Raw genomic sequence first — 25,225 nt, 5'->3', positions numbered from 1 at the left:
AATTGTATTTGTTCAGTTGCATAATTTTTGAAAAGATACTGAAGCAGGACTGACAGGCATGCTCTACATCCTACATCAGTTTGCCTTCATACTGGGCCCACAAAAAAACAACACAACACTTCAAAACACTCTTAGATCAGAGTACCTTAATGAAGCAAGCAAGCAGTATTTCCTTACATAATTAGCAGGGCAGCTTCCCCATTGCCCAACAAAGGCAGAGACTTCTCAAGCAACGTGAACAAGTCAATAAAACATTCAAAGTATTCTGCAATGCAAATTTAAATAAAGAGACATTACTCCCAACATTACATTGAAGATCAATTAAATTTATTTTTTTCTAAAAGCTATTTACACATTTACAAACATTTGTATTTTACAAAAAAGTTATACTAGATAATTTTAAAAACTTTTTATTTTTATTTTTTTTACAAAGGCTACATAAGCAACTACACTGACGTGTCAAAAAGAACAGTTAGTTAGCTCTTGGAATATTAGCTAAATACCAATCCTCAAAAGACACAGCTAAGCTAAACAAAGTGCAAGAATGACTAAAAGAAAGACCTGTTTCCAAGCTGCCGTGCTCCTGTCAGTAGGAATTCCAGGCCCATAAATGAACTACAGCTGATTACTGCTAACTGCTCACCAGTACTGACCAGAGTGGAAATTCCATGGCTGGACCCATTCACATGAAGGGCTGAAGGGCAGAGGGCAGGTTGATTCTAGAGCAGTGACACGACAGCGAGGGCTGCTGCTACATACAACCCATCAAAGGCTGTATTTTTATTTGGCTACTAGAAGAACTGAGATGTACATTCCAGCAGAAGTTACCATGGAACATCAACATGAACAGTGGTGGGATGTGTCAGACCTAGCAGAACTCAAAAGCTCTCTGGAAAAAAAGAAAATGTTTAGGAACAAACTGACCTTAGAGAAATAAGGCAACAAAGAGACAAACTTTCTGGTCCAACACAGGCACCACACAAAGGACACGGTCCACAGCTTTTAGTGTCTCTTGGCAGCAGGCTGATGCTGCTCTAGAGCTAAGCATGACTTTCCTGAAAATAATACAAAGACACTTCCTTGAGGCTACAGACAACATAAAGCATCAAAAAATAGGATGGACATCTCTCCATGACAACACTGATAAGGTGAAATTAATAGCTAATTTTACAAAACAATTTGGCAAAATGCACCCCCTTTCTCCCAGTGCCTAAGGACACAGTTTCTCACCTATCTGACACCATCTCCCTCTACTCCTCTGACTATAGAATTGTCAGTGCAATATTCTTGGAGGTATCAAATCTTGATAACTGAGAGGAAGCAAATGACAAAGATATTTGGCAATAATTTACTGGGCCACCTCCATTAATTTCTTTCCTTACGTTAAAGTACAGTTTAAAACCATTACTTCCATTTTGCTTCACAGCAGCATACTACAGGCAAATTTTACATCACAGTTCAGTTGGACTAGCCTGTAAAAGCAGGTAAATAAGTCACCCTTCTCAAGATCGTAATGACTAAGATACCTATTAACACTGAACCTCCTCTATAAACCGCCCTTCCTTCCTTCAGAAGAGCTTCCAAGTCATTTGTTAGACTAATACTGCAATCTGTAATTTTAACATGTTCATTTTTAAGACATGCATTTTGTGGCTTTGGGTCCCGTCCTCTCTATTTGTATCAACAGAAGTAGTGCTGTACATTCTGTAGCTGGTTCTTGTTTGTTTTGTTTTACAGAATTAGCTAAATACACAGGGTAATAACTTGTAAAATAATCTTATGGCACATTAGAAGAGCACCTCTGTATAAGGATTGCATGACAGGAATCACAGACACGAACAGGCTTTGGTGAGGAAGGCAGAGGCAGTTCATTGTCGGAACAAGCATTACAGAAGATCTCACCACAGTTTCTACAATGGTGCTAAATAACAGGGAGAAGAGCAGAAAAAAAAGAATCACAAAATCAAAAATATACAGCAGAAATATACTTGGTAATTGGGTATCAATAAATCACACAGAGAACAATCTGAATTCTTTCCAATCGTTTGGTCTGGGCACGGAACCAGTTTTCAAGAGATAATTCATCTAAACCCAAATTTATGGTGCGATCCTAGACAGACCAAACATACAAGGTCTGAATCCCTAGAATAAGACAAACTAACGTGCTTTGCCAATTAAGAATATAAACAATGACAATGGATGAGAGTCTGTCAAGCAGCTCTTAAAATTTAACATAAGAAGTAGGTGAAATAAAAATTTCTGCATATGTTAATAAAGCTTAACAATTAACACTGCTTTAAAGCCCCAATAAGCTCATAATTTCTTAAGTCTAATATATATTAAAAAAAAAAAAAAGTACTAAGACTTCCACGTGTCAAATTTTAATGGCGGAACTGCTGCCAAGTACATGAGACAATGATTCCACGAGGTTGGCTGAGTAACTTTAAGTACGGTCCTCCACAGCACTACACTAAACAAGCAACATTTCTTTTGAAAGTAGGGCCCAGTTGTTCTTTGATATGAGTAGCACATCTCAAAGAATCCCTATACATTCATCTGAAGGTTGACATTTCACGCTGATTTCATCTGTAAGATAACTGACATATTTCTCATACTACACATAAATGAGCTGGAAGAAATTTCATTTGAGTTTTACCTTCCTTTTGGAAAGTGAGAATTCCTTTTCACATAACTTGCAATGTGTAGCCTCTTTGTCCTTCAACCAAACCTGCCCCTGCAGAAAAAAATAAATGACCATAAATACGTGTATATGATAAAGGTAAACTTTGGGTTCAAAAGGACAAAACAAATCAATAGGAGTAATATTTACTGCCTGAATTGCTGAACGTCCTGAGACCTCTACAATGTCACGTAGACACTCTGAGGCAGGACAAGCTTGCGCCAAAGCACTGCTAACAGCGGGAATAGGTACAAAGAAGACATGCTGGAGGCACTAAAGCTAGTCTATGGCAGAGCTGGGAAAAACAGTAAGCTATCCAAGTCTCAAAGCTGAAACCTATTTCCCTGCTCAATGAAGGAATATGTGAACTCACATTGATCTTATGATCAAACATATGCAGACATAACCTCTGCTCTCAAGATGCACAATGCTCAAGCTCCCAGCCTTTCAGCAGTATAGTTCCTATTTGCATAGACTTCTGGATGATCAAATATTTATTTATAGTTAACAAATGCCATATTGGTGCCTACATACACGGTCCCAAACACATTTTGTAAAATAAAAGGGTGCACCTTTGCAATAAAATGTAGCAAAATGTGTAACTTTATATTAAACTGATTATTTTCTTTTGCTGAGTGTACAGGAAATCTGTGCTTCCCTCCCACCAGAATATAATAAAATGAGTCTCTTCTGAATAGCTGCTGTTGAAGAGAAGCTTTTTCAAGCTTGCAAAACATTTCAATGTTTTGCAACAGTAAACACCAATGTTTCTTTCCTCCAAATCCTACCAACCTGCAATGCTTTGTTCGCTTCTTTTATATCTTCTATTTTCAGCTTGGATCTAAAAAAATAAGATGATATTTCGAACTGTTATATTTTCACTTGCAGTCTAAAAAACCTTGCAAGGTTTAAGTATTTAAAAATTAAGTGATGTATTCTGAACTTAGTATTTTACATCACAGCAGCATCTAGGAGATGTACTAAGCACTACACAAAGACAGGCTCTGCACTAAGAGCTAAGAATCCCTGAATGCAGGTATGTTTGAGGTTATGCTGTTAAGGGCACCAGACAAGCACACAGCATTGGTGCAAACTAGGAATTCAAACTTCTGGACTGTCTTGCTGGGGAAATCAGTCTTCCTACAGCCACCCAGTGCCACTCAGAACTGTCTAAACTGCAACATTGTACAGGGCATAAAAGGCCACAGCAGTCATGGCAAAACAATTTATAAAGCACATCCTTAAATGAAGTAGAGAGATATGGAGAGCAACAACTACTGTGCTCAGAGCTTATTGCTCACCATAATCTGAGTGGGTTTTGATAAGGTAATCTTTTACATAGCCTGAAGATGTAGCAATAAACAGTGGTCTAAGACTAAGATGAGAATCCTCATCTCGTTAAAGAAAGGAACCCATGAGCACGCAACCTCATAAAAAGATAAGCACTATCTTGTTGAAGTATAAGCTGTTATCTTCTACTTGGATTGTTCTTTAGCAAAACCAAGACATGCAAACTAGTCAACTACTTTCAATGCAAAAACACCTCCTAAAGCCCTGCAGGCCTTAAGATCTAGCTAAGATTTTCTTTCCAGAACACTATAACTGCATATGAGGTCACAGGCACAAACCAAAGAGAAAAATCAACACATTTCACCTAACTAGAAGTATTTCCTACTGATAACTGGCTTGGTAAATATTGCTTTCTACACAGTAGTTTGCATGATGGCCATCCTATTCTTTTTCTTAACTCGTGTTTATGAGACAAATATAATCATTCAGGAATAATGAAATTACTCGCTCAGCTTGGATGCCAGTTCTTGGAGAGCAGCTTCTTGGTCCTGACATATCCTTTTCAGTTGCCTGTTCTTTTCCTGAAGTTTAATGAACTCCTTAAAAAAAAACAAAAACAAAAACAAACAAACAAACACACACACACATATATATATATATATATATACACACACATACATACACATACACCTAATGCCTAGAAAACTGGTCCTAACCAAAGCTGATCTTACTGAGAAAGCCAAGCGGTTGGATGACTTATCACCCTCACTATAAAGATTTCCAAATTGAATTCAAGCAGCAACACTCGAGATCACACTCTCTTAGGCCCTAAGAGATGACACCTACTTGCTTCTTCAGAAAGCAAACACGATTCACTGCAGACATCAACAGCACCATGTAGCCACGCGCACCAAGTTAGAGAGAACCTGAAGCAATTTCTGGCCTATCACGAGAAGACAGTCTTCAATAAAACTGAGAAAGGAAAATAAGGATTCTGGTTTTCTTTAGCCAAAGGACAGAGTTTTGATTTGAAGAAGAAAGGAGTAAAAAGAGAAACAACGTTTCCAATCTTTTTTCTTATCCACTTGTGAGAATACATTAATCTAATCTTTCTGATCTGGTTGCAGAAATTCTTAGAAGTCCCATGTCTAAGTTCATAATTAACTTTTCAGTTAATTTCCAAGTTACTATTCAAGTTTTATTGCAGAACTTACTTTTTTAAGGTTAATTATTTCTTGAGTCTCTATTCGCAGATGAGATACAGTTTCTTTTTCCTTTTGAAGGTCATCCTCCAGAGTTTGCCGCCACTCCTTTTCTATCTTCAAATCTGTTTCAAGTTGGAGCCTAAAATATGCAAAACAAAGAACACAATCACTGTGCAAAACAGTATCACTTTAAAACATAACAAAAAGAAGTTTATTTCTGGATGCAACATATTGTTGCCACAATAAGCAGCCCATCAGCTGACCTGTTTTTTAAAACAGAAAAAAATGCAGCAATGTTACAACATTTCAGACATAGTAATAGTTAAAATTACCACTTAGAGAGTGCTTTTGAAAAGAATCACATTTAGAAGGATCAAGACTGTGGCAACATTTTGAAAAGCTGACCTTAGTAAGCAAGAGAAGATCAACCACAACATTCTAAGGTGCTTTTAATTTGTGAATGAAGGGAAGCCCTCCTCTTAACACTACATAGTTTGTTTCTAAAATAAAAAAACAACCACAGTGTCACTGATGACACAAAGAAGGGCTGCACGCATCCCTGGTGCTCATAAAAGCTATTTAATATTATGCTTTCAGGTGTCAATCTTTTTGTCTAGACTAAGGCTTATGGAAATCTGAACAGAATCAAAGATAAGGAAGGAAAGACTTTAATGCGCTATTTTAACTGAGCTTCCTACATTGCTGAGGTTCAACATGAAGAAGGATCCAAACCCTATTAGTTTAACTGAAATCCAGCATTGGCACAAGGATTATTCTGACACAAAATCACTCCAGCTGGATTTCATTATCACGGAAGAGCTGGTGTTTAGAGTGCTACAGAGCAAACAGGACGGAAGCACACTGCTCAGCCTTCTACATCTAAATCTTGACAAATCAACAGAAAAGGAAAAAAACTGAGAGTTGTCATACAAGGTTCTTTTGAGGAAAAACTTGTAGCTACGTTAATTTTCTGTTTGTTTGTTGTTTTTTTGAAATCAAAACCATTTTTAAAGGAAAGACTTACATTTGGGACACTACCTCAGCACCTGGTTGGAAAAGATCAGAAGTGAAAATGACTTTGAAGTTTCAGAATTGCAGAATTCTGAAGTAGTAATAATAATAAAATAAGGTTGGGGTCTGAACTGTTCTTTTGCCAAAATCTGCAAAGATGACTGCAGCAGTAAAGTGAACATTTGTCATGACAGTTAAACCAGTTTACTGACATTCAGAGTTGTAAGGGAGGCAGGATGGGCTAGTAATCAGATTGGAAATCACTATCTTTTAAGCTCCAATCTTTGTGTCACAGATCTGCCCTATCTTCAATAATGTAGCTGTTATCTCCCAACAGGATAAACATCTGCCCCTCTGCAGGGAGCTTTTTACACTAGATACCTATTTAGATCACTAATGAAGAACTTACCAAGAGGAAGGGAGAGGGTTGGCTTTTATGTTACATTTTATTATTTATAATTCCCATGGATTATTTTTTTTCTGCAGTGGCAAATTAAACAATTTTTAAAGGATTTTACCTTATTGATAATCTTGATCAATTATTCTCACACCATTTCTCTTCAGGTTCACACTATTACACTGTTGTGGGCTTTATTAAAAGTGTGGGTTACTGCTACTATACTAGATATTTTCTCTTGCTTACAATAGTTTCCTCATGAAGTAAGCCAGCACCTTCAGACGAAATTTACTGTAGCTCCTCCCCCTCCTTCCAAGCTGCACAGCACTTCAGAGGTGCCCAAAGGTAGCCAGACCTTGGAACAGCGTACTTTCTTCCATCTTGCCAGTATGCAACATTAATATCTTTAGTATTTACATTCTGTTCACGATCAGTTATCAACAGCCAACTTGTATGAATGCACAAAACATTACTGCTAAATATTTTTTCAAACAGAAGAGATATACTTACAGCTGTTTCTCCTTCTGGGAGAATTCTTTCTGCAGACTTTCAGACTTATTCACATATTCCTGTTTAAGTTTCTCATCCTCATTCTCAGCTTCCAATTGAGCCTTCTCTGCTTGCTGCAATCTGGTGTAATTCAAATCAACTTTGGGTAAAACTGAAGCTAGAATTAGGGTGTAGAGGGTGAAGAAGACAAATAAAAGAAAAATGGGGAAATAGAAACATTTCTAAATAAAAACAAAGTTTGGGGGAAACTTACAAACTCAAACGAGAAATCCATACAATGCCTACAGATTAGCTCCTGTTTTTCATACAGTCAGAAAGCGATCACTGTAAGTAATCAGGATTTTTATTTTATGCTAATCGATAACAGATGCCAAAGCATGACGATACATATTTTAGAATTGCAGCATATATCTTAATGCTTTTTTTTTCCTTCCTCTTTAGCATACGTTTCTGTTTTTTTTTTTTTAGCTTTTTTTTTTTTTTTTTTTTTTTTTTTTTAATAGCCCCAGCAGAATCCCTTTGCTTGTATTTATCACCCAGGGCAGGACATGTGTTGTGCAAAAGCAGCTCAAAACAATTCAGGCATAAGGCTGAATACAGAGCACTGCAATCAGACAGCAAAACACTCAACTAGCCTAACACAACAAGACATACCCCAATAGGTCCCACTACATTTGCAGAACTACTTCAATTACATCACATCTGTAAATGTAAACAGTCTGTATTAAAAATAATGCATTCTTACATTAATTAAAATAGCTCCATACTACAGACAATTTAAATAAAACTGATCAGTCGAGAAGTGAGGGGCTGTTTTTTAAACGTAATCTTTCCTTTCTGAATGCCAGGAGTTTGTTTCTGCTTCAGGTACCAATGCCCTTGAAATCCATTAGCCCATTCCGGTTTCTCTCTGCTTTACCACTTCCTCAGTCCAAAAAAAGGTAGGGGTACTGTTATAGAAGTAAAGGTGCTAAGACAGAACTTGTCCTATTGTGGCTATACTTGCCCTGAAGAAAAGGCAGGAAGTAGAAGTGCCTGTAAAATATTACACCTGTAAAATAGTCCCCACCTGCTGCATCTTGTTTAACAAAAATTCTGCAAGTGCCCGCTCAGGGAAGTGGGGCAGAAATCTCTGATTCATTCTGTGCTTGATTTCACAATTACCAGCAGCTAGCTGAATGCAGAGTCAACTCACAGCTCCCAGTGTCAGATAAGAAGATATCAAGTCAGCCACATGTCTACATTTGTGCTTCAACTGATAACGTTGCCCCGGTGGAAATTTCTGAAAGCTGCTAGCAAACAAGTGATACAAGCCTAGAACTAAATACTTCACAAAGTGCACTGTCCCACTCTACTATGCCTGCTGTTGTGAGCATCTTCCCAGACACATTTGTAGTGACAGAGCACACAGGCCCAAACCAGATGTCTGGAAAGGAGTATTCTAGGACAAAGCGGGGCCAATTAACTGGACAAAAGACACTACATCAAGCTGCACAAGTCTCTAAGTTACAAATTAAACCACAGAGCAGTTTGTATAACCAAGGTAGAAAGGGGGTTTGCTGCCCAAGGAACATGCCAGCCAACCCAGGCTACAGCATTGTATTCTAAACTAGCACCAAGAATGACAACACAGCTGCAGTGCAGACAAAGGCTGAGTGGGACTGAAGTCTGCAGCAGGATTTTAGATTCAGATGACACTGACAGATAGATACTTGTTTGCATAGAGCGACTGTGAGATGGTTAATGTTCCCATTTCTGCTACAGCCTATCCTTGTTTTATTCACTGGTTCTGTTTTTTTTCGAGGCAGGGGGATATTCCTTTCTCTCTTTTTAACACAAAGATGGTGTTAAAGGCTCTTTCTGGTTCTTCCAAAGCAAGGAATAAGATTATATATAATCATGCAGCAGAAACCCTTCCTGTATTATGGCGTTTTGCCTCCGCTTTTGCAAATATTCCTTCCTGCTGAAAGACTCAAAAGATTCTTTTCCAAGTCAACTCCACGTTTGCTTTTCAGAGGAAACAAGGGGAAGTGCATCAAAGGCAGCCAGCAGCTAAAACCCTTATTTCAGCAGCACAGGCAAGCAGCAATTCAATGCAGAAATAGGATTTGTAAAGACTGCCTAGTGATGGGTGGAGAGGGAAAAAAGGTTGGGCAAAACCACGGGTTAGGATTACAGTACTGACATAGCCACTGACAAACAAGTTAGACTGGTACCCTACATGTAAATCCCATCTATTACTACTGCTGCCACTCAAGCTGTCCTGGAGCAGCAGAGGTAAGAGCTACAGCCACATCATTCTCTAGGCCCTGCTGCCCTTTGTGGAGCCCTAAGTCCAGGCTCCAAACACAGTGTGATCCATGAAAATTTGCTACTCTCCATCACATCAGGAGAATGGAATTGTGCTGTAACTGCTTTATTCTCAAACCCTGGAATTCTTCTACCGTACGTACCGAATGTATGTTTACACCTCTTCCCTTAAAGCTACTACTGTGATGCAGCACTCAAGCCCCTTTAACCCTTTCCCCAAAAGCCCTGTTCATGCTGTTCAAGAAAGCAGTGCTGGTCACAAGTGGAAAAAAGAAATAAGAAAAAAAAATGAGCAGAGAGCTTGCTTTTGGGATAAATATAGCCCTGAAAGCGAAAGAAACAAGCAGAGATGAAGAGAAGTACTACTCAGGGCAACTTTTAAAATCTTTTAGTGCCATAACGAACAGGAAAAATTGCCAAATAAAAAACAAATGTCAGCAGTAAGTATAGTCCAAATGAAGATAGTTGATAAGCTTTTTGACAACAGACAAGTGAATAAATAACATTAGAAAACTAGCATACATTTTCTTAACAGTAGTGCAATAATTTCTGTTCTCTCTCTTTCTTTTTAAGAAGAGGAGTAAAGCCAGATCAGAAATGATGATCTTACAGAACACAAAACAGAACCCAGCTACAATCAGTTACAGTGCAGGATTTCTAGTTCCACTTTCTATGTCAAATTGTCACTTAACAATTCTGAAGTTGCATTTTATCAGTAATATTAAAACAGAAGAGAGCTGGAGGAGCTTTCAGAATGATATATCTTTGACAAGCTTATACTGGTGCTGAGCTTCATTGCTGGCGCATTTGACAAATGACATTGCAATAGTCCTAGTTTGAGTTAACAGATCTTTGTCACTTCACGAATGCAGCGGACAAAAATCAAAGACAGATGAAGGCAGCAAAATAGTAAAAACAAAAATTAGGATAAAGGATAAAAGGAAAAGAAAAAAGAGGAAAAAGGATGTCAATAAAAGAATATTCATGTCACTAATTTTTTTTTTTTTTTAATATATAACCATGTTTTTAATAATCAAATTTAAATGAAAAAAAGACATGTCAAACACCAAGATGACAGTGCTTATGGATGTTATATTCTACAATATACTCTATTAAAAAAGACCAGTGTTGCACGTAGGCCACTAAATTAAACACATGAATCACATTTCAATGCTACGTTATGCATGCAGTCTAACGACAACGGAAGTGTATATGGCAGATTTTTAGTCTTTCACTTTTCAATCTTTCAGTGTAAAAACTCCCTATAATAAAAATAAAAGTTGCTAAAGCAACTGAATGATTTTCAATAGCTTCAGCAAACTCAGCAGTGATTCATTAAGGCAGTAAATGCTTATATCAAATAATCTTGCTTATGGAATAAGCAACATCAATGCTTTGGTTACTATTGCATTTCATTCAGATGGAGAAAAAAAAAAAAAGCTAACATCGAATCCACATTTTTAACAGCTGAAATAACAGCTTTTGCTATTAGCACAAAAACTGGGGAAAAGAAGAAAGATAGCAGACAAAGAAAAATGAAAGATTAAGTTTTTACTTAAAATAAGAGCATTTGCTAAAAAGAAAAACAAAAATCAATCCATAAAGCACTAGTTACAGTTTCAGAAATTTTCCTTTAAAATTTTCTAGTTTAAAGTTACATTTCAGTGGCAACAGTGTGGGAATGCAGTAAAATATACAGGGATGGAGAAATGAATGAAGGAAAACAAAGATGGATCTGTACCTTTGTTCTAGTTGTTTCATAGCAGCATTAATTTGATTGGTCTTATCCTCTAATCGACCAATTATTTCATTCTTTTCTTTCATAGCATCTTCAGAAACCTGGTTACAAAGAAGGTCAAAGACAAAGTAGTTTTGCACTGTTACTCCAAGGAGACTTTTTTTCTCCTGAAAAGAAAAACTGTTAGAATGGTACTGACACTGAATTTCACTGAATTTCACCTAGCAAACCTGCAGTTTACTAAGGAGGAACTTTTCATTTTTGTTTGCTTTCTTACTCATTTTGTAAGTCAACTTAAATTCACTGATCACCTTTTTAAGTTGTTCATTAGACCCTTACCAATAACAAACTAAGATACTGAGTCCTGGAAATGACAAAGGTTCTCTGTTACCAGACTTTACCTAATGTGCCTGCAAATATTTTAGGAATTTTCCTACCATGCTGTACCATTTTGATTGCTTGCATAGCTGTCACAGTCCCAGCTAGAAGACCCAAACACAAGGGTGAGCTTCACCCTCACAATACAGACCAACACTATTAATGGATTCCTGAACATGAAATTGGGCATGATTAAACTGTTTTACCTGTTTAGTTGACTCAAAAATGAGAATGAACATTATTATATAAAATCACCTTCCCTAGAAGCACAGCTTCAAAAAACAAAAATCTACAAGTCCTGATTACATTCCCATCTTCCTTTTCTTTCTATTTGCATTTCCTCTCTTGAAATCCAGCTTCCTCACTGCTTTCAGTGGAAAAATAACATCCTCTGTCCACTACCTCACTTATCTCTCTGCAGCATTCTTATTTTTCCCCACTCACTCTGCCAGAATTTGACTGTTTTCTTGTGTTGTTTTTGATTATTTCTTCCCTAAATCAAACCTTCTGCATAAAGAATTTAATGCTCAATTTCCCTGGTGTTTTGTTAAATGAACATTGGGTCTCTGAAATCCATACTCTCCCAAAACATTTTTTAGCTTTGCACACTACAGATTTTCTTTATTTGTTAACAGCACACAAAATCTTGTTTCCAAAATGCTTTGCATTGCTTTGAATGCTCACATCTTCCCTTTAATATCACTATATGACTGCACCTTTTGTATTTCTCATTTTCCTGACTGGACAGGTCAAGGAGTGTGAACACCACTAGGTATACAACTATTCTATTCCACATAAGAAGTTAAAAGGCCATGCTCTTATTTTTATGATTTGCTTTCCCATAATCTCAAGAAAATGAAGTGATGAAGTGACTGCCTTTAACAACACCTTGTGTTAAATCACACCAGCATCAGTAATGGTCCAAACAAACACGCTGACCTAGGAAGCCGAAAGAAAGCAGTAATTAGACAAATGGCAGTATCTATAATGGAAATGCATCTCTCTTACTGCTGTTGTTTCATCACATTAACAGCAGACCTTACCTGCAGCTTTTGGTACATTTCCATGTTAATTGCTTTAACTTCATCAAGCTGCTGCCGAAGGCCTATGAGCGTGTCCTGCTTCTCGTGGATGTCCTTCTCCAGTAACTTCATAGCAAGCTCTATCTCATGCTTCATGCTAACTTGAACTACCAGCTCATTCTCCATATCCTACAAAACACACAGACAACACAACACAAAATCCTTCACCAATGATGCAATGTTTTATCTACGTTTTAGAAAGAGAAAAGCTAACAGAGCTGCAGCAACATCATTCCAACACAAAACTCTCTGCAACTGGGCAAAGCAATGATCTACTACAAGAGCATTACGCTCCTGTACTTAGTGACTTAGGCTTGAAAAAAAAAGAAAAGAAATAAAACACTTTTGGATAAGAGAACTTGCAGTACACAATACCACATCATTTCTCGTAGACACAGAGCTAAGTATTAATTTCAAAAATAGAGCTACAGGATTTCTATTTTTGCAAGAAAAAGTTAACATACATACAGAACATGCAGTGCTCCCTATCTAAAACATTCTCAAAGAAATTCTATTTTCCTTACTATGTTTTAGCAACATTGTTACAGAAATACTAAGGCACTGACTGCTTTTTTAGAAAACCTCTCCTTGTCTGCTGTTATGGAAACAACACTGCATTAAAGGCAGAGCTTAACCTGAGCCAAACCAAAACTAGAAATAATTATACACTGACTCGAGTATCATCCTTCCTAGAAATGCTGGGTCCTTCAATGAACGAGCGCTCACCTGGCGGAGCTGTGACTCCTCTCGAAGCTGCCTCCGTGCTTCATTGTACATCTCATCTAACCCCTGCCTGGAGTGTTTGTATGTCTGAAGTTCTGCTTCAACGTCCACTTTAGTTACCTAGGAGGATATGCAGAATCTTTGTTCATTACAAGTTTAGCCACTAATGCCATAAACTCCAATCACGGTACAAACAGGAAAATAGCTTCTGTTTCTGCTTAGTGGTCATCAGTTTTATGAGAACTGAGTAAAGTAGCAAAATAAACTGTACTACAGTATGCCTTATCCTTCAGTCAATCCAAAACACTGCTGTTTGAATACTCAGCAATCCAAACACACAACAAATCTGTACTTTTACCTGTAAAGGGTGTTTACCTCTTATCCTGTAGAGGGATTTACATAAGGAGATACAAATTACAGCTTAAAAAGCAATTGTACACACATTTATTCTAAATGATGTATCATTCTTTTAATAAGAAAGGTCACAACACAGTTCACCAGCCAAAACACTCTATTTTGACAAGATTCTCAGATAATACTCCTAGATGCCCTTAAGATGCAGCTTAAATTAAATATACATATATATACATATATTTTTTTAATACATATATATTTATAAAACAACCTAGAATCCTGTACCTTCAACCTATTTAAACTATTATAAAGCTTCCCAAATCTAACAGGTTCTTCCCATTAAAAAAAAAAAGAGCTGTTTTAAATTTGGCCAACTAATGGTTTCTTCAAGCTGCAAAGGAAGGACAGTCAAATGACAACGAACCACACTATATTAAAGTAAAACTTCCATACCTCTAGATGATGCTGTGTTTTCATTAAGATCAGAGTATTTTCACTTCTTAATTGATGATTTTCTTCCTGAAGTTTAATTATATTGTTTTTGGCTATTGCTAACTGCAATAATGATGAAAAATAACAAATAGAAAGTGAGCACTGTTATAAGTGGGGAAAAAAATCAAAGCATTATGATGAATGTGAGACCAAGAATGCTCTGCCCTGTTCCTGCAGCCTAACAAAGAAAGGTTTAATTCTTAACAGCATGCATATCCAAGATACTTCATTATTTTATGTCTGACAAAGAAAATATGCTTTCTTTTCATAGTTTCATTATGATTCAACGGGCCTCAATCCCCTTTTCTCATCCTATATTTTTCTCTTTCTGTTTGAATTGAAATATATCCAATTTTGTTCTTTCTGGACAACTTAATATATCATACGAAGCAATTTAAATAAGAAAGGCTCTCCCAGACGTAGAGAAAATATATATACAGAAGAGAAAACATTATAACTGGACCCTTTATTATATACCCTTAACATTGGGCCTACAAGCCAGCTGATCAGAACAGATGGATGGCTAAAGATGATGGTTTGTAAAGGAGACTGAAAACTCAGAGAATTAACACTCAGGACAAAAAGTTTTCCTCTCTCTGAACACATGAGCACCCACCGTAAGCTAGCTATTCCTTCCACAACTGAATTCAGACATTCACAGTTTCCACCTCATTCACTATTTCTCAGTCAGCTTGTGTTAAAAAGAAAGGCTCTCACTCTTACAAAGCTAAAGAATTTAAAATCTAGTGAAGTAGCAAAGGTAACCGAAAATATAAGAAATAAATGCAATACCAGATCCAGACAAATGTAAAGACTGCATATGGTAAATAAGCAAGCAGTTATTCAGCTAATGCTGAGAACTGTAAGGGAAATTGCTTACTGAACCACTTTCTGTCTGTGTATCAACTGGTGTCATCCATCAAGCACTAATTGGCTGCACAAAATCAGCCTGACAGCTGGCCTGAAGAAATGCTTACTTTCTGTTGCTGACCCGAGTGGGAAGTTGTCATGCTCTGTAGAAATCATTTACTGATGCTGCATGCTACCTAAGCAAGCTGACTGCAAACTCCTGCAGCTACTGCACCTTTTCTTCAAGATAAATTAAAAACATCTGAACATATTCTAGACTAAAATAATTTAAACATCTTTATTAAAGAAGTGTGATATCAAAGCACATGTATTGTATGTTACTAAAAAATAATACCTCTTCAATCAGTTTAGTGTTTGACTTCTCTAACGAATCAACTCTTGCATGTAGGCTGCTAACTGTGCTACTGAGAGAGAGAAAGAAAGAAATCATTACTCAGAATTCTATCAAAACCCACTTAACCAAGCTCAAAAGCTTTCTTGTGACATACAGTCATTAACCATTAATAAGAGCCAAAAGATTTTCTCCCATTATTTGAGGTTTTCTTAAACAAAAGGAAATCACGCTCCTCTGACAAATGTTTATATACTTCTGCCCAGTGCTCAATGTCATCCTGGTCACTTGAACCAGTTTTTGGATCATGTTGTACCCAAATGTTTAAGGAGTTTGCTTAAAAATGGATTTGCAATCTTGTTTTCCTAGCCCCCCAGCCCATATATAATGAAAATCATGCTCTGGATTCTCTTTCTCCAAAAATTCATTTTCCTTTATAAATTCATTCGTCTTTTATAAAACCATCTGTTTCTCCCCAGTTTTTGATACTATTCTCAGAGTCCCTCCTTCTTGCTGCTTCTCGCCTTAATTCACAACACTTGTCACAAAAAAAAAAAAAAAAAAAAAAAAGACATCCTTTGACCAGAATTTCTCCATCACCTGACAGCCCATCTCTGCTCTAAGCATAATTTTATGCTGCCCTTTCTGCACTGAAAAAAACACCTATCCTGAAACACCACTGACTTTCCCACCCATTTCTGTGGTGGGGTCTACAAAAGCCATCAGTGCATGAAGAATGGCAAGGGAGAAGAAATTGACACATTTCATGGTGTGTGAAAAGAAATAACCAACCTTAAAAATGAAGAGAGCTGTTGAAGCACTGGTTTGCAAGTAACTTTGTGCATAAACCAGTGTACAGTAACATACAGCAGCTCTCACCTGAATGATGACAGCTATTACTAAGCAACCACCCCCATGCTTAACTGTGACAGTTCTTTTCTCCTCAATAGAGTATAATTTTGCTTGTATTGGATGCCCAAAGATTCTGTGTCCCTTAGGACGGTTCTGCTCAGTGACTGACGCTGTTTCAAATCAAAACATCCACACCCCAACTGCAGCCACATAGTGACCAACAGCTGAGATCATCAGCATTACATGAATAAATATAATTGCATGTCAAAAAGGGACCAAGATCAGCTACACTACAGATTCTACAGAGGGAGATCTGAGCAGTTTGTTTTTTTTTTTTTGCCAAGGCAAGATGCAAAACGAAGATTCATCCACAACACACAATAATAAACTGACAGTTGTTAAACAGACTGCAGTTAAAATGGTATTTCTGACAATGCACCCAGATCAAGTTTTTCTTTCATTTGAAGTTATAAATCCTGAACACCACAATCAATTTTGCCCTGCTATTTCTCTCTCAGAAAGTTCTGACTATCAAAAACAGAAGCATGAAAACAGATTTCCTCCCTCAACCTTCCGAAAAAGAGACACCTTTCAGCCTCTCTACATCCTCAGTTTAAACATGAAAAATATTCACCCATTTCCCTGAAGTTCTCTCTCACAAAGCTGTGGTAGAAATGGAGGGAGGTAGAGGCATTTTACCTGTAAGCCTGAACAGACATGCATACTTCAAAGTAATACTTACTTCAGTTGTCTGTTTAGTTCTTCAACATAATTCTTTTGGTCCAAAATTGCAGCAATCTGTTCATTTCTAAAGCAAGAAAACCATAAATTGGGCTTTAACAAAATGACATAGTGAATTATGTTCTGCAAACTTCAAATGCAAATGTTCACATTTTGTACTTCAAAATAATAATAATAAAAAGCAATTTCATCTCACAGTCTTGAAGTGAGTAACTTACATGTTGTGACAACAGTGAGAGAAACAAAAAAAACCCCACTGCTTTAATTGCAAATAACTTCTGTTTACTCAGTCATAACTCTGGTTCTTTGAAATATGCTCCTTTACTCAGCTACCTTGCAATCCTTCAGTACTGTCCATCAAGGTCAGTGCAGTAGGTGAAGTTGCTTAGCTTGATCCAGACCGCACACATTCTGATAACGAACCAGTAATAGGGAACAGTGTAGTGTGCCATTCTCCTCAAGACTGTGAGATTATAACATTTTGCTTTTAGGAAACTTTGGTTCTACAAAGGACAGCTCATCAATCAAGAAATTATTTGTTAATATCCCAAATCTGAGAGATTTAGGGAGGACATACCTTTCCTTTCCTCCAATGTCATCGTCACTCTTTAAATACATAGAGAAATCGATCACACCAACCTAGGAGCAAACAAATGTATACAGTTTCATATGGTGAAAGTAACTGTTGTCCACATTCAGGGTTTTGTATCCATTTCCCAAAACCTCGGTTACATCAGCTTTTCAAAAGGTTTCAGTTTATTTAAGTGAAGTTCAGAAGAACTGAACAGCAACATTTTGAACTAACAGGCCCAGTCTCATTGATCTGTTCAAAATGTTTCCTTGGAAACAAAAACAAACCATGAACCAAATCCTTCTCAGTATGAAGAAATGATGACTTCTCAAACCTGAATGAGCTTAGCCAAGAGCTCATAGGAAAATTTCCAGTACTGCTGAACCTTATAGGTGACTGAGGAAGCTTGAGATAATTAGTCTGTGGTATTTCATGTAACAATCTTTCACAGCACACCACCCATGATGTTTCTCCCATGCTTAACTTCTCAAAATTCCATGCCCAATAGCACTACCTCTCTGCACTTGCTGACTACCAGGTATGCACACACAACTTTCCATTTCTACTTTTAAACTTTGCTAAATCTCAATCTTTACTTTCTATTCAACTGTAATTCAGTCATATATACCATAAATATTATCACCTTGAGCTCTGCTTCCAAATCTATTCACAGTTCTGTATGTAACTCATTTGCTTTACCAAAAGTATTCCTTTCTTATCTCTAGCACCATCGTTACAATCATATTTCCATTTCTCTGATCTACTGCTTCTTTCTTCAGCTCCATTTAGCTTTTGCATACAAATAACTCACTACATTTCCTTGGACTGTACATCGTTCTCCCATGCATTTCCTATCACAGTCTTCTGTCTGTTCTTTCCACATCTTTCCTATAGTCTCTCCTCCAAAAACTTTTATTTAAACATATTTAGCAAAATATTACCTAAGTTTTCCTTTAATCCTCAATGTGAACACACATTTCTCCATTGAACAGGAATCTTCCAACACACCAGAAACATACTCCCAGATGTGATTCTAACCATCCTTTAGAAGTCTCTTTCTACTTAATTCAGCTTACCACTTCTGGTTTCTCTGAAGAAAATGTCTTATTTATGCTACTCTTCAAAGGGAATTCCTATAAAACCTCACCATGACATCCACAATTGCCTTCCCAAAATGAGTTTTCTCTCCCCTCATGGAACTAAGCCACTGAGTGACCTAGATAGCACAGATGCAGCTAGCAATAGCTACTTTGTAGTTTATAACACACAGTAATTCTCAGTACTGAGGAAAGCACACTGATAAGGCTTCTATAGTCACATGCTTTTCTGTATTGTACCTTCTGGTAGGTAATATCAGTACCTAAAACCTTAGAGAGTTACTAGCACAAACTCTGTTAACCCTATGATTTAAAGTACACAAAACCTATTAGCTAGAACTTTTCTTTGACATAAAAATTGCTTTTTCAATCAAACATTTGAAATAAACAATTTCTATTTAAACTACTCAGAAATTCTCCAAATTATCTGGGAAAAAAAAAAAAAAACAATCAGGGCTGAACACAACTAACATATGTTTATAAATACTTGCATGTATGCCTTTAAAAAGATTCCATCAAGATTCACTTAGAAAAAAATGGGAGTTGGAATTCAAAACAGCCTGCAAAGCACACAGAGCTCTACTGATACACTACTGATACTGCTTTGTCAGCAGTCTCCCCCTCTTGTAAGGTCTTTTATTACACTAAGTGAAGCATGCTAGTTTTTCTTTTATTCGCTTTCCCATTGTGTTCCAACAATAAATGGATCAAACGGGATAAACTGAACATGGAACAATGCCCAAAGAAAAGGATGAGCACAACTAGAACAGAAACAACTCTCCCATTGCTACTACTGCATCCATTTGACAATGAAACCTTTGCACTCTGGTGATTACCACCATCCAAAGGTCTGATCCAACTGATACTGAGGCTAACACAACATCCCATCTGACCTAGGATCATGCCCTGAGCATTCTGGTCAGATTTCTAAGTTCTCTGCACACAAAATGCTCGTTGACTGCCCGCACGTTACTTTACCTGTAATGACTTACTTGTGAATCCAGGTCTTCACCCTTTACGCAGAGGTTAGCATCTATTACATTTAGCCCAACCAGCAGTCCAACAATAACTGCTCCTTCTTCTTCCATCATCAGCGCATGATACTCATAAAATTCACTGTTACATAACAACACAATCTAAATTAGTACACTCTGTATATCTACGTGTAATAAAATAGAATTATATTTCATATAATATATAATAATTATATATAGTTATATAATACGTATAAGTGACTCCTGAATCTGAACTTTCTTTGATTCTTATCTTCCTCCAGCACTCTTAAACACAAGCTAAGACTGCGCACATTTTGCTTCCATGAATGTTTAAAACTAGGAAGCACAGTTTGCCTCAGAAGCTATCCAAAAACACAGACAGACCCTTTGGCTACAGAAATCTAACCCACAAGCTGGTGGAGGACTGGAAAGTTTTGGCAGGAAGACTTCTCTTGCTTTTAAATAAGGGTCTTCCCTGTATGCTTGTAGTAGCCACTCTGACAGAACTCTTGTGATAAAACAGTCTGGACATCAATGAAGACATACTTGAAATTAAATAAGCAAAGTAAGAGATTAAAGGGTTTAAGAAAAACAGGAAGAAATGAAATTATGTAAAGGTTTTTAAAAGAAAAACACTCCAAGCCACAGAACATCAATATCCTCCTTGCATTCTCTAAATAAACTTTAGACCCTATGAAACAAACTGCTCATTCAGTAGAAAAGTCCACCACTGTTGACCATCAATGTCATCCTGACGCATCAGCATTATCTGAGGTAAACAACAATTCTTCAAAATATTCACAAGTGACAGAACTGAAAATAAGATGGTAAGTCCTTCTTTCCTTTGTGCTTCACTCAGCTCATCACAAAGGAGAAATTATACTAGAAGAAAGCAGTGTCAGATTTAGAACTGTGAAAGGAAGGGCAAATTCAAGTCAGCAATCCTCCACACAATGGCTGATTAGGAGGAAACCATGCATATGGTAAGGGTGAATTAATCTTCTCTCCACATGCTTCCAATCCACACTCTGCATGGCTGAGGAACACAGCAGGAGCCCTTCCCCATCCCCTCATCAATGAAAGAGCAGTGAGGCACGCTGCAGATGATGGGGGGAGACATCTCTTCATCCATCAGCTGGCCCTCAATCTTCATGAGACAACAGGGTTTGGTCTCTTGATCACAAGGACTGGAGGAAATCAGCCCAGATGCCAGAAGCCATGTCTTGTTTGTTGTTTTTTTTTTTTAAGGATATATTAAAAAGCAGCAAATAGGAAACACTATTTTTCAGGAGACTACATGTATAAAAATAAATTCTAAACAAAATCTATTTACCTGAGAAGCTCTCTCTGAATGATTAAACAGCGAAGATAGTCAGCCATTTTCTTCTGCATTAGTGCCAACCGTAACCAGGCCCGGGCACGGCCCAGTGGTGTTCTGGAAAAAGGGGATGGAGAAAACAAACAGTCCAAAATCAACAATATATCGATTAATTTACTGTCTTGATTATCTTATCAGTCTACCGATAGAGCAATTCACATTTCCAAAACTATTCTGGTTTCAGAAATAGTTTTTAAACTACTGAACAACACAGTACAACTCTACACAACACACGCCATGTTCTAACTTCAAGTTGTATATCTTCAAAAACTGTGGTACCTTAATAAGATAATTCAAAGAAAATGATGGCAAATTTAGCTAGTAAACATTAATATCTAACAAATTAAACCTGAACGTTTTCCTGTAGGTATGCACTTACAAAGTGATGTGCACAGAAGTGGAAAAGGGGAAAAAAAAAAAAACAGTCAAAACCCACATTGATATGCTATATCAAGATGGAAAGTACAACATAACCAAAGGTTGATCATCAAGCTTGATACAAGAGTAAATAATAATTAGTATACCCATATACTTTAGATGAGGTCTAAAGCTAAAACTTACAATCTTAATGCTAACCACATAATCACTCTCGATGTAAACAAGCCCTTTCAGAATTGAATATGCAGTCAGCTACACAGCTAGATGCAAAAGCAGAGTGCAGAGGGATGGAAAGAGACTGTAGCCTACAGCATAAATTCATATTCCAGAAAGATCCTGCGCTGGAGGATATTTCTATGAGAATCCAAAGAGCCATCCCATTCTTTTCACTTCAGTATGGTACCTTTCTTTTTCGTTCAGAGTATGTATTTGCTACAGTTCTAGACTGTAGACTGTGATGCAGAACCTATTCCTTTTTGTACTGGTTTTGTCCACTGCTCAGAGAAGTTTTCTCCCAGAAATATCAGAAAAGCACACAGAATTCCCACTTTCGTAGGTCTTTCATGGGGAACATAAGCAGCAACAAGATCCCCCTGTGCACTCCCCCAATATCAGGTGATAGCTGTTCAAAGGCTTGATTAAAGCCAAATTAAATAATGACAACTGTAAATTCTGATTCAGATCCTGTATTTCTTGCAGTATATTTTACCAACACAACTTACTTAAGGCCGGGCAAATCTCTGACACTTGCTGCTATTTCCTCAGCTTCTGGATATAATTTCTCCACAAGTTCCAAAGGACCCCAGATAGTTTTATTGTAACTTAAAAAGGATTTTCTTACTAGAAAACAAAAAACATCACTGAGTTAATTGAAATGCTGGAGCAGTTTCCTTCAAAAATAGCTGACCAGTTCACCAGTGCCCAGTCATCTTATAAATTACTTTGCTGTGAACATTAAACTGCTGCTGCTAGAACAAGACAATAAAAAAAAAATGTCTAGTTACATGCTACACACATACAGATGTTGAATTCCTGGATCACTCACAATAAACAGTTTACAAAGCAAAAAGTTGGCAGACACAGAAATGCAAGTTGTGAAGTACTAGTGACAGCATCAATTACAGAAGGAGAGAATTTACATACTTTACTCTCTTCTTAAAGAAATAGGCACACACTTAGATCTTACTCAACAGAGAAAGGAAGAAAGACTGCATGTTTGGGATGAGAAACATGCATCTAGAATAACCACCACACCTTTAAGGCCATGCTTCAGACAGTGCTCCATGACAACAAAGAACTGCTGCAGAGGAGGGTAGTCAGAATCCAGAGTACGGCCAAAGCTCAAAGCTGATTCAATGAGTCCTTTAATACTCAGTTTAGCCATGTTCAGTAAATTTGCTCTTTCTACAGCTGTTGGATCTTTTACAGCTAAGGCAAGAAAGAAAAAAATGTCATGGTTCAAGTTTTAGAAGGATGCAAAACGATGAAATGATTCATAGCTGCCTTGCTCAAAGAAAGCTTACCTTAAACTAGGTAAATTCAAAGGAATAATTCAGTAAGTGCTACAGGCCACCACGTCATAGAGAGGTGGATGGTCCAGAACAAACACCTTCACAGATCCTATGCTGTTATAACAGGTGAATCAAAAATGAAGGCCAAAAACATCAGTTCTCAGTTACCTTGTTGTCCTTGCACCTCTCGGTAGCAGTCAGAAACAAGGTAGCATGATCATCAATGCTGTGCTAAAACGCTCAGCTGCTTAGGAGCAATCAGTGCCCTTACCACCGCATCTAGAAAGCATTCCTGCTTGGTATATTGTAGCATAATAGGCTCGCAACAGTTCTCTCCTCTATAGGATTATTCTCCATAGTGGCTCTACTATCCTTTACTTGATTAAAGGATATGTTTTCCGTTTGAGGCTGGAGCTACTCTCAGTGAGTAAATCTAGAGTGGTTTCATGAAAACATAATGTATGCACACTTGTTTTTTTTCTTTACAATAACAAAAATAAGTAAAAATGAAAACCCAAGATCCTTGTTATAGATACAAAATATTTCCTAGGCAGAAAAAAATCTAAGTGTAGGAAATAAAGCTTTTGCCAATAGTTCTAATTAAAAACGCACTGTCCAGAACGTACATGAAGAAATTTACGTTTAGGGGTTAAACCTTATCAGTAAGATTCCCACAGCTTTTCAAAGTCACTCTAATCAGACAGAACAGACAAGGTTCCTCTCTTTAGAGCTGCAGCTAATGAGAGCAGTATTCGGGAGATTCCTACTTCATTTTCACTCATAATGAAGCATCTCAAACACTCAGGCTGCCATCTATTTTACCAAATGGAAACACGAGACAAAGCCACACTGTTCATTCACCAGGATCAAAAGGATTGGAAAGAAGGAAAAGAAGTTTATGATTTATTGCTTTCTGCTGTTTGCAATTAAATATTATATATGCGTGTGTGTGCATTTTCTTTATAACAGCCAGTTTCTCACTGGGTTACTCCAAAAGCAATCCAATCACTTGTCTGACTTCTTTAATGGCACCACTTTAGGCTTTTAGACATCAGAAGCTTAGAAAACTACCTTCTTAATGTTCTCTATTCCTAACTGCCCATCAAGCACCAAAGTAGCACACAGCCTACCTCACTTCTTCTAGAAAAGCAGCATTGCTGAGGTAACGCACCTAAGACGACCTTAACGATTACTTCCACGTAGCCTCAATTTACAGGCACTTCAATAGAAAACACTGTCACACAGCTGGCAGCACGAACAGCCGGCGAGGTGCTGAGCAGCCCCAGCCCTGCGAGAGCACGCAGCCCCCCGCTCAGCGCCAGCCCGACCCACCCGCACGGCGCTCTTTGCTTTCACGCGGCTGCTGAGACGCAACGCGCGGGCTGCACGGGCCGCCGGCGGCCGCTCCAGGAACACCGCGGAGGGCCCCCCGCCCCGCATACGGGACGAGCCGCGCAGCGAATATCGAGCGGTCTCCGCACCACGGATGCGACGGGGTCCCGCCCTCGCCTCCCACCGCCGCTCCGCCCTCCTGAGACGGCAGAAAGCCCTCGGCTCCCGCGCAACAACCGTCCGCAGCCACGGCCCCGGCCGCGTTGCCGCCCCTCGAAGCCTGACAGAGGACGTTTTCTGCTCGCGCCCCCAATACCCCGCAGCCCCCGGCCCGGCGCCGCTCACCCATGGCTGGAAAGGAGGAGGAGGAGCCGCCGCCACCGCCCCGGCCGCTCCCTGCGCCTCCTCCCTCCCCACCCCACCCGCTGCTGCCGGAGCCCGGCCCCAAGGGCGCCCCCTGCGGCGGGAAGACCGCCCCCCACTGCAGCTCGCAGTTATCGCGATACTCCGGCCCTGCGCGGGATGTTAGCGAGCCTCGCTGTGGGGGAAGGAAGGCGCGGGCATTTCAGGACGGAAATACGCTGTTTCTGGTCACGCTCGTTTTTACTTTTAGAATTAGCCCAGGAAAGAGCAGAGCACGGAGGATTGCTCAAAACCTGGCATCACGGACTGTGCCTGTACGAGAAAGTTTCAGAGGTGACACAGGTCAAAGGAATGTGAACCACTTGGTTCCTCGTTTGGTGGATTGAAACAACTACGAGCTGCAGGCAGAGCTGCAGCTAGGGAGAGCTGGTCCAGCTCCTTTCTTTCTCTCGAACTGCTCAGAAAAAGGACTTCAGTGCATCCGTATCACCCTTGTCCCACTTGCATGGAAAAAACAAGGGATTACAGAAATAAGCAAGGGAGCTTCAGCTGAGAGATTCGTTACATTATATATATAAAAATTAGAATGTTCTGTACTTAAAAGCAAAAATCAAAGACCATGAGGCTTTTTTCCCC

General features: G+C 38.4%; 1 protein-coding gene across 3 annotated transcripts; it reads right to left on the bottom strand.

Annotated features, from left to right (window-relative positions):
• Positions 1-394: 394 nt before the first annotated feature.
• Positions 395-24,633, bottom strand: RUFY2 (RUN and FYVE domain containing 2). 3 transcript variants are annotated; one of them, XM_042818176.1, is made up of 19 exons: positions 24,572-24,633; positions 22,638-22,811; positions 22,106-22,223; positions 20,961-21,062; positions 19,625-19,748; positions 17,542-17,603; positions 16,966-17,031; positions 15,375-15,444; positions 14,132-14,233; positions 13,328-13,444; positions 12,563-12,730; positions 11,145-11,242; positions 7,094-7,213; positions 5,185-5,314; positions 4,475-4,569; positions 3,473-3,521; positions 2,657-2,734; positions 1,800-1,921; positions 395-889 (listed from the first exon to the last, which is right to left on the bottom strand). In XM_042818176.1, exons 1-19 carry the CDS (start codon positions 24,573-24,575, stop codon positions 838-840), a joined length of 1,851 nt encoding a protein of 616 aa, XP_042674110.1. In that variant the 5' UTR covers positions 24,576-24,633; the 3' UTR covers positions 395-837. The 3 variants fall into 3 exon arrangements, with proteins under 3 accessions (XP_042674110.1, XP_042674111.1, XP_042674112.1); XM_042818177.1 differs by lacking the exons at positions 395-889; positions 1,800-1,921; positions 2,657-2,734; positions 3,473-3,521; positions 4,475-4,569 and adding an exon at positions 4,583-4,942; XM_042818178.1 differs by lacking the exons at positions 395-889; positions 1,800-1,921; positions 2,657-2,734; ... (1 more) ...; positions 4,475-4,569; positions 5,185-5,314 and having other exon boundaries at positions 7,142-7,250.
• Between the last annotated feature and the right edge of the window lie 592 nt (positions 24,634-25,225).

This window comes from Centrocercus urophasianus, unplaced genomic scaffold (assembly GCF_019232065.1).
Source record: "Centrocercus urophasianus isolate 14NV4802_14NV808 unplaced genomic scaffold, USGS_Curo_1.0 seq_17, whole genome shotgun sequence".
Taxonomy (NCBI): Eukaryota; Metazoa; Chordata; class Aves; order Galliformes; family Phasianidae; genus Centrocercus; species Centrocercus urophasianus.
The sequence above is the reverse complement of the archived record's forward strand: the minus strand, read 5'-3'. Positions and strand labels throughout refer to the sequence as shown.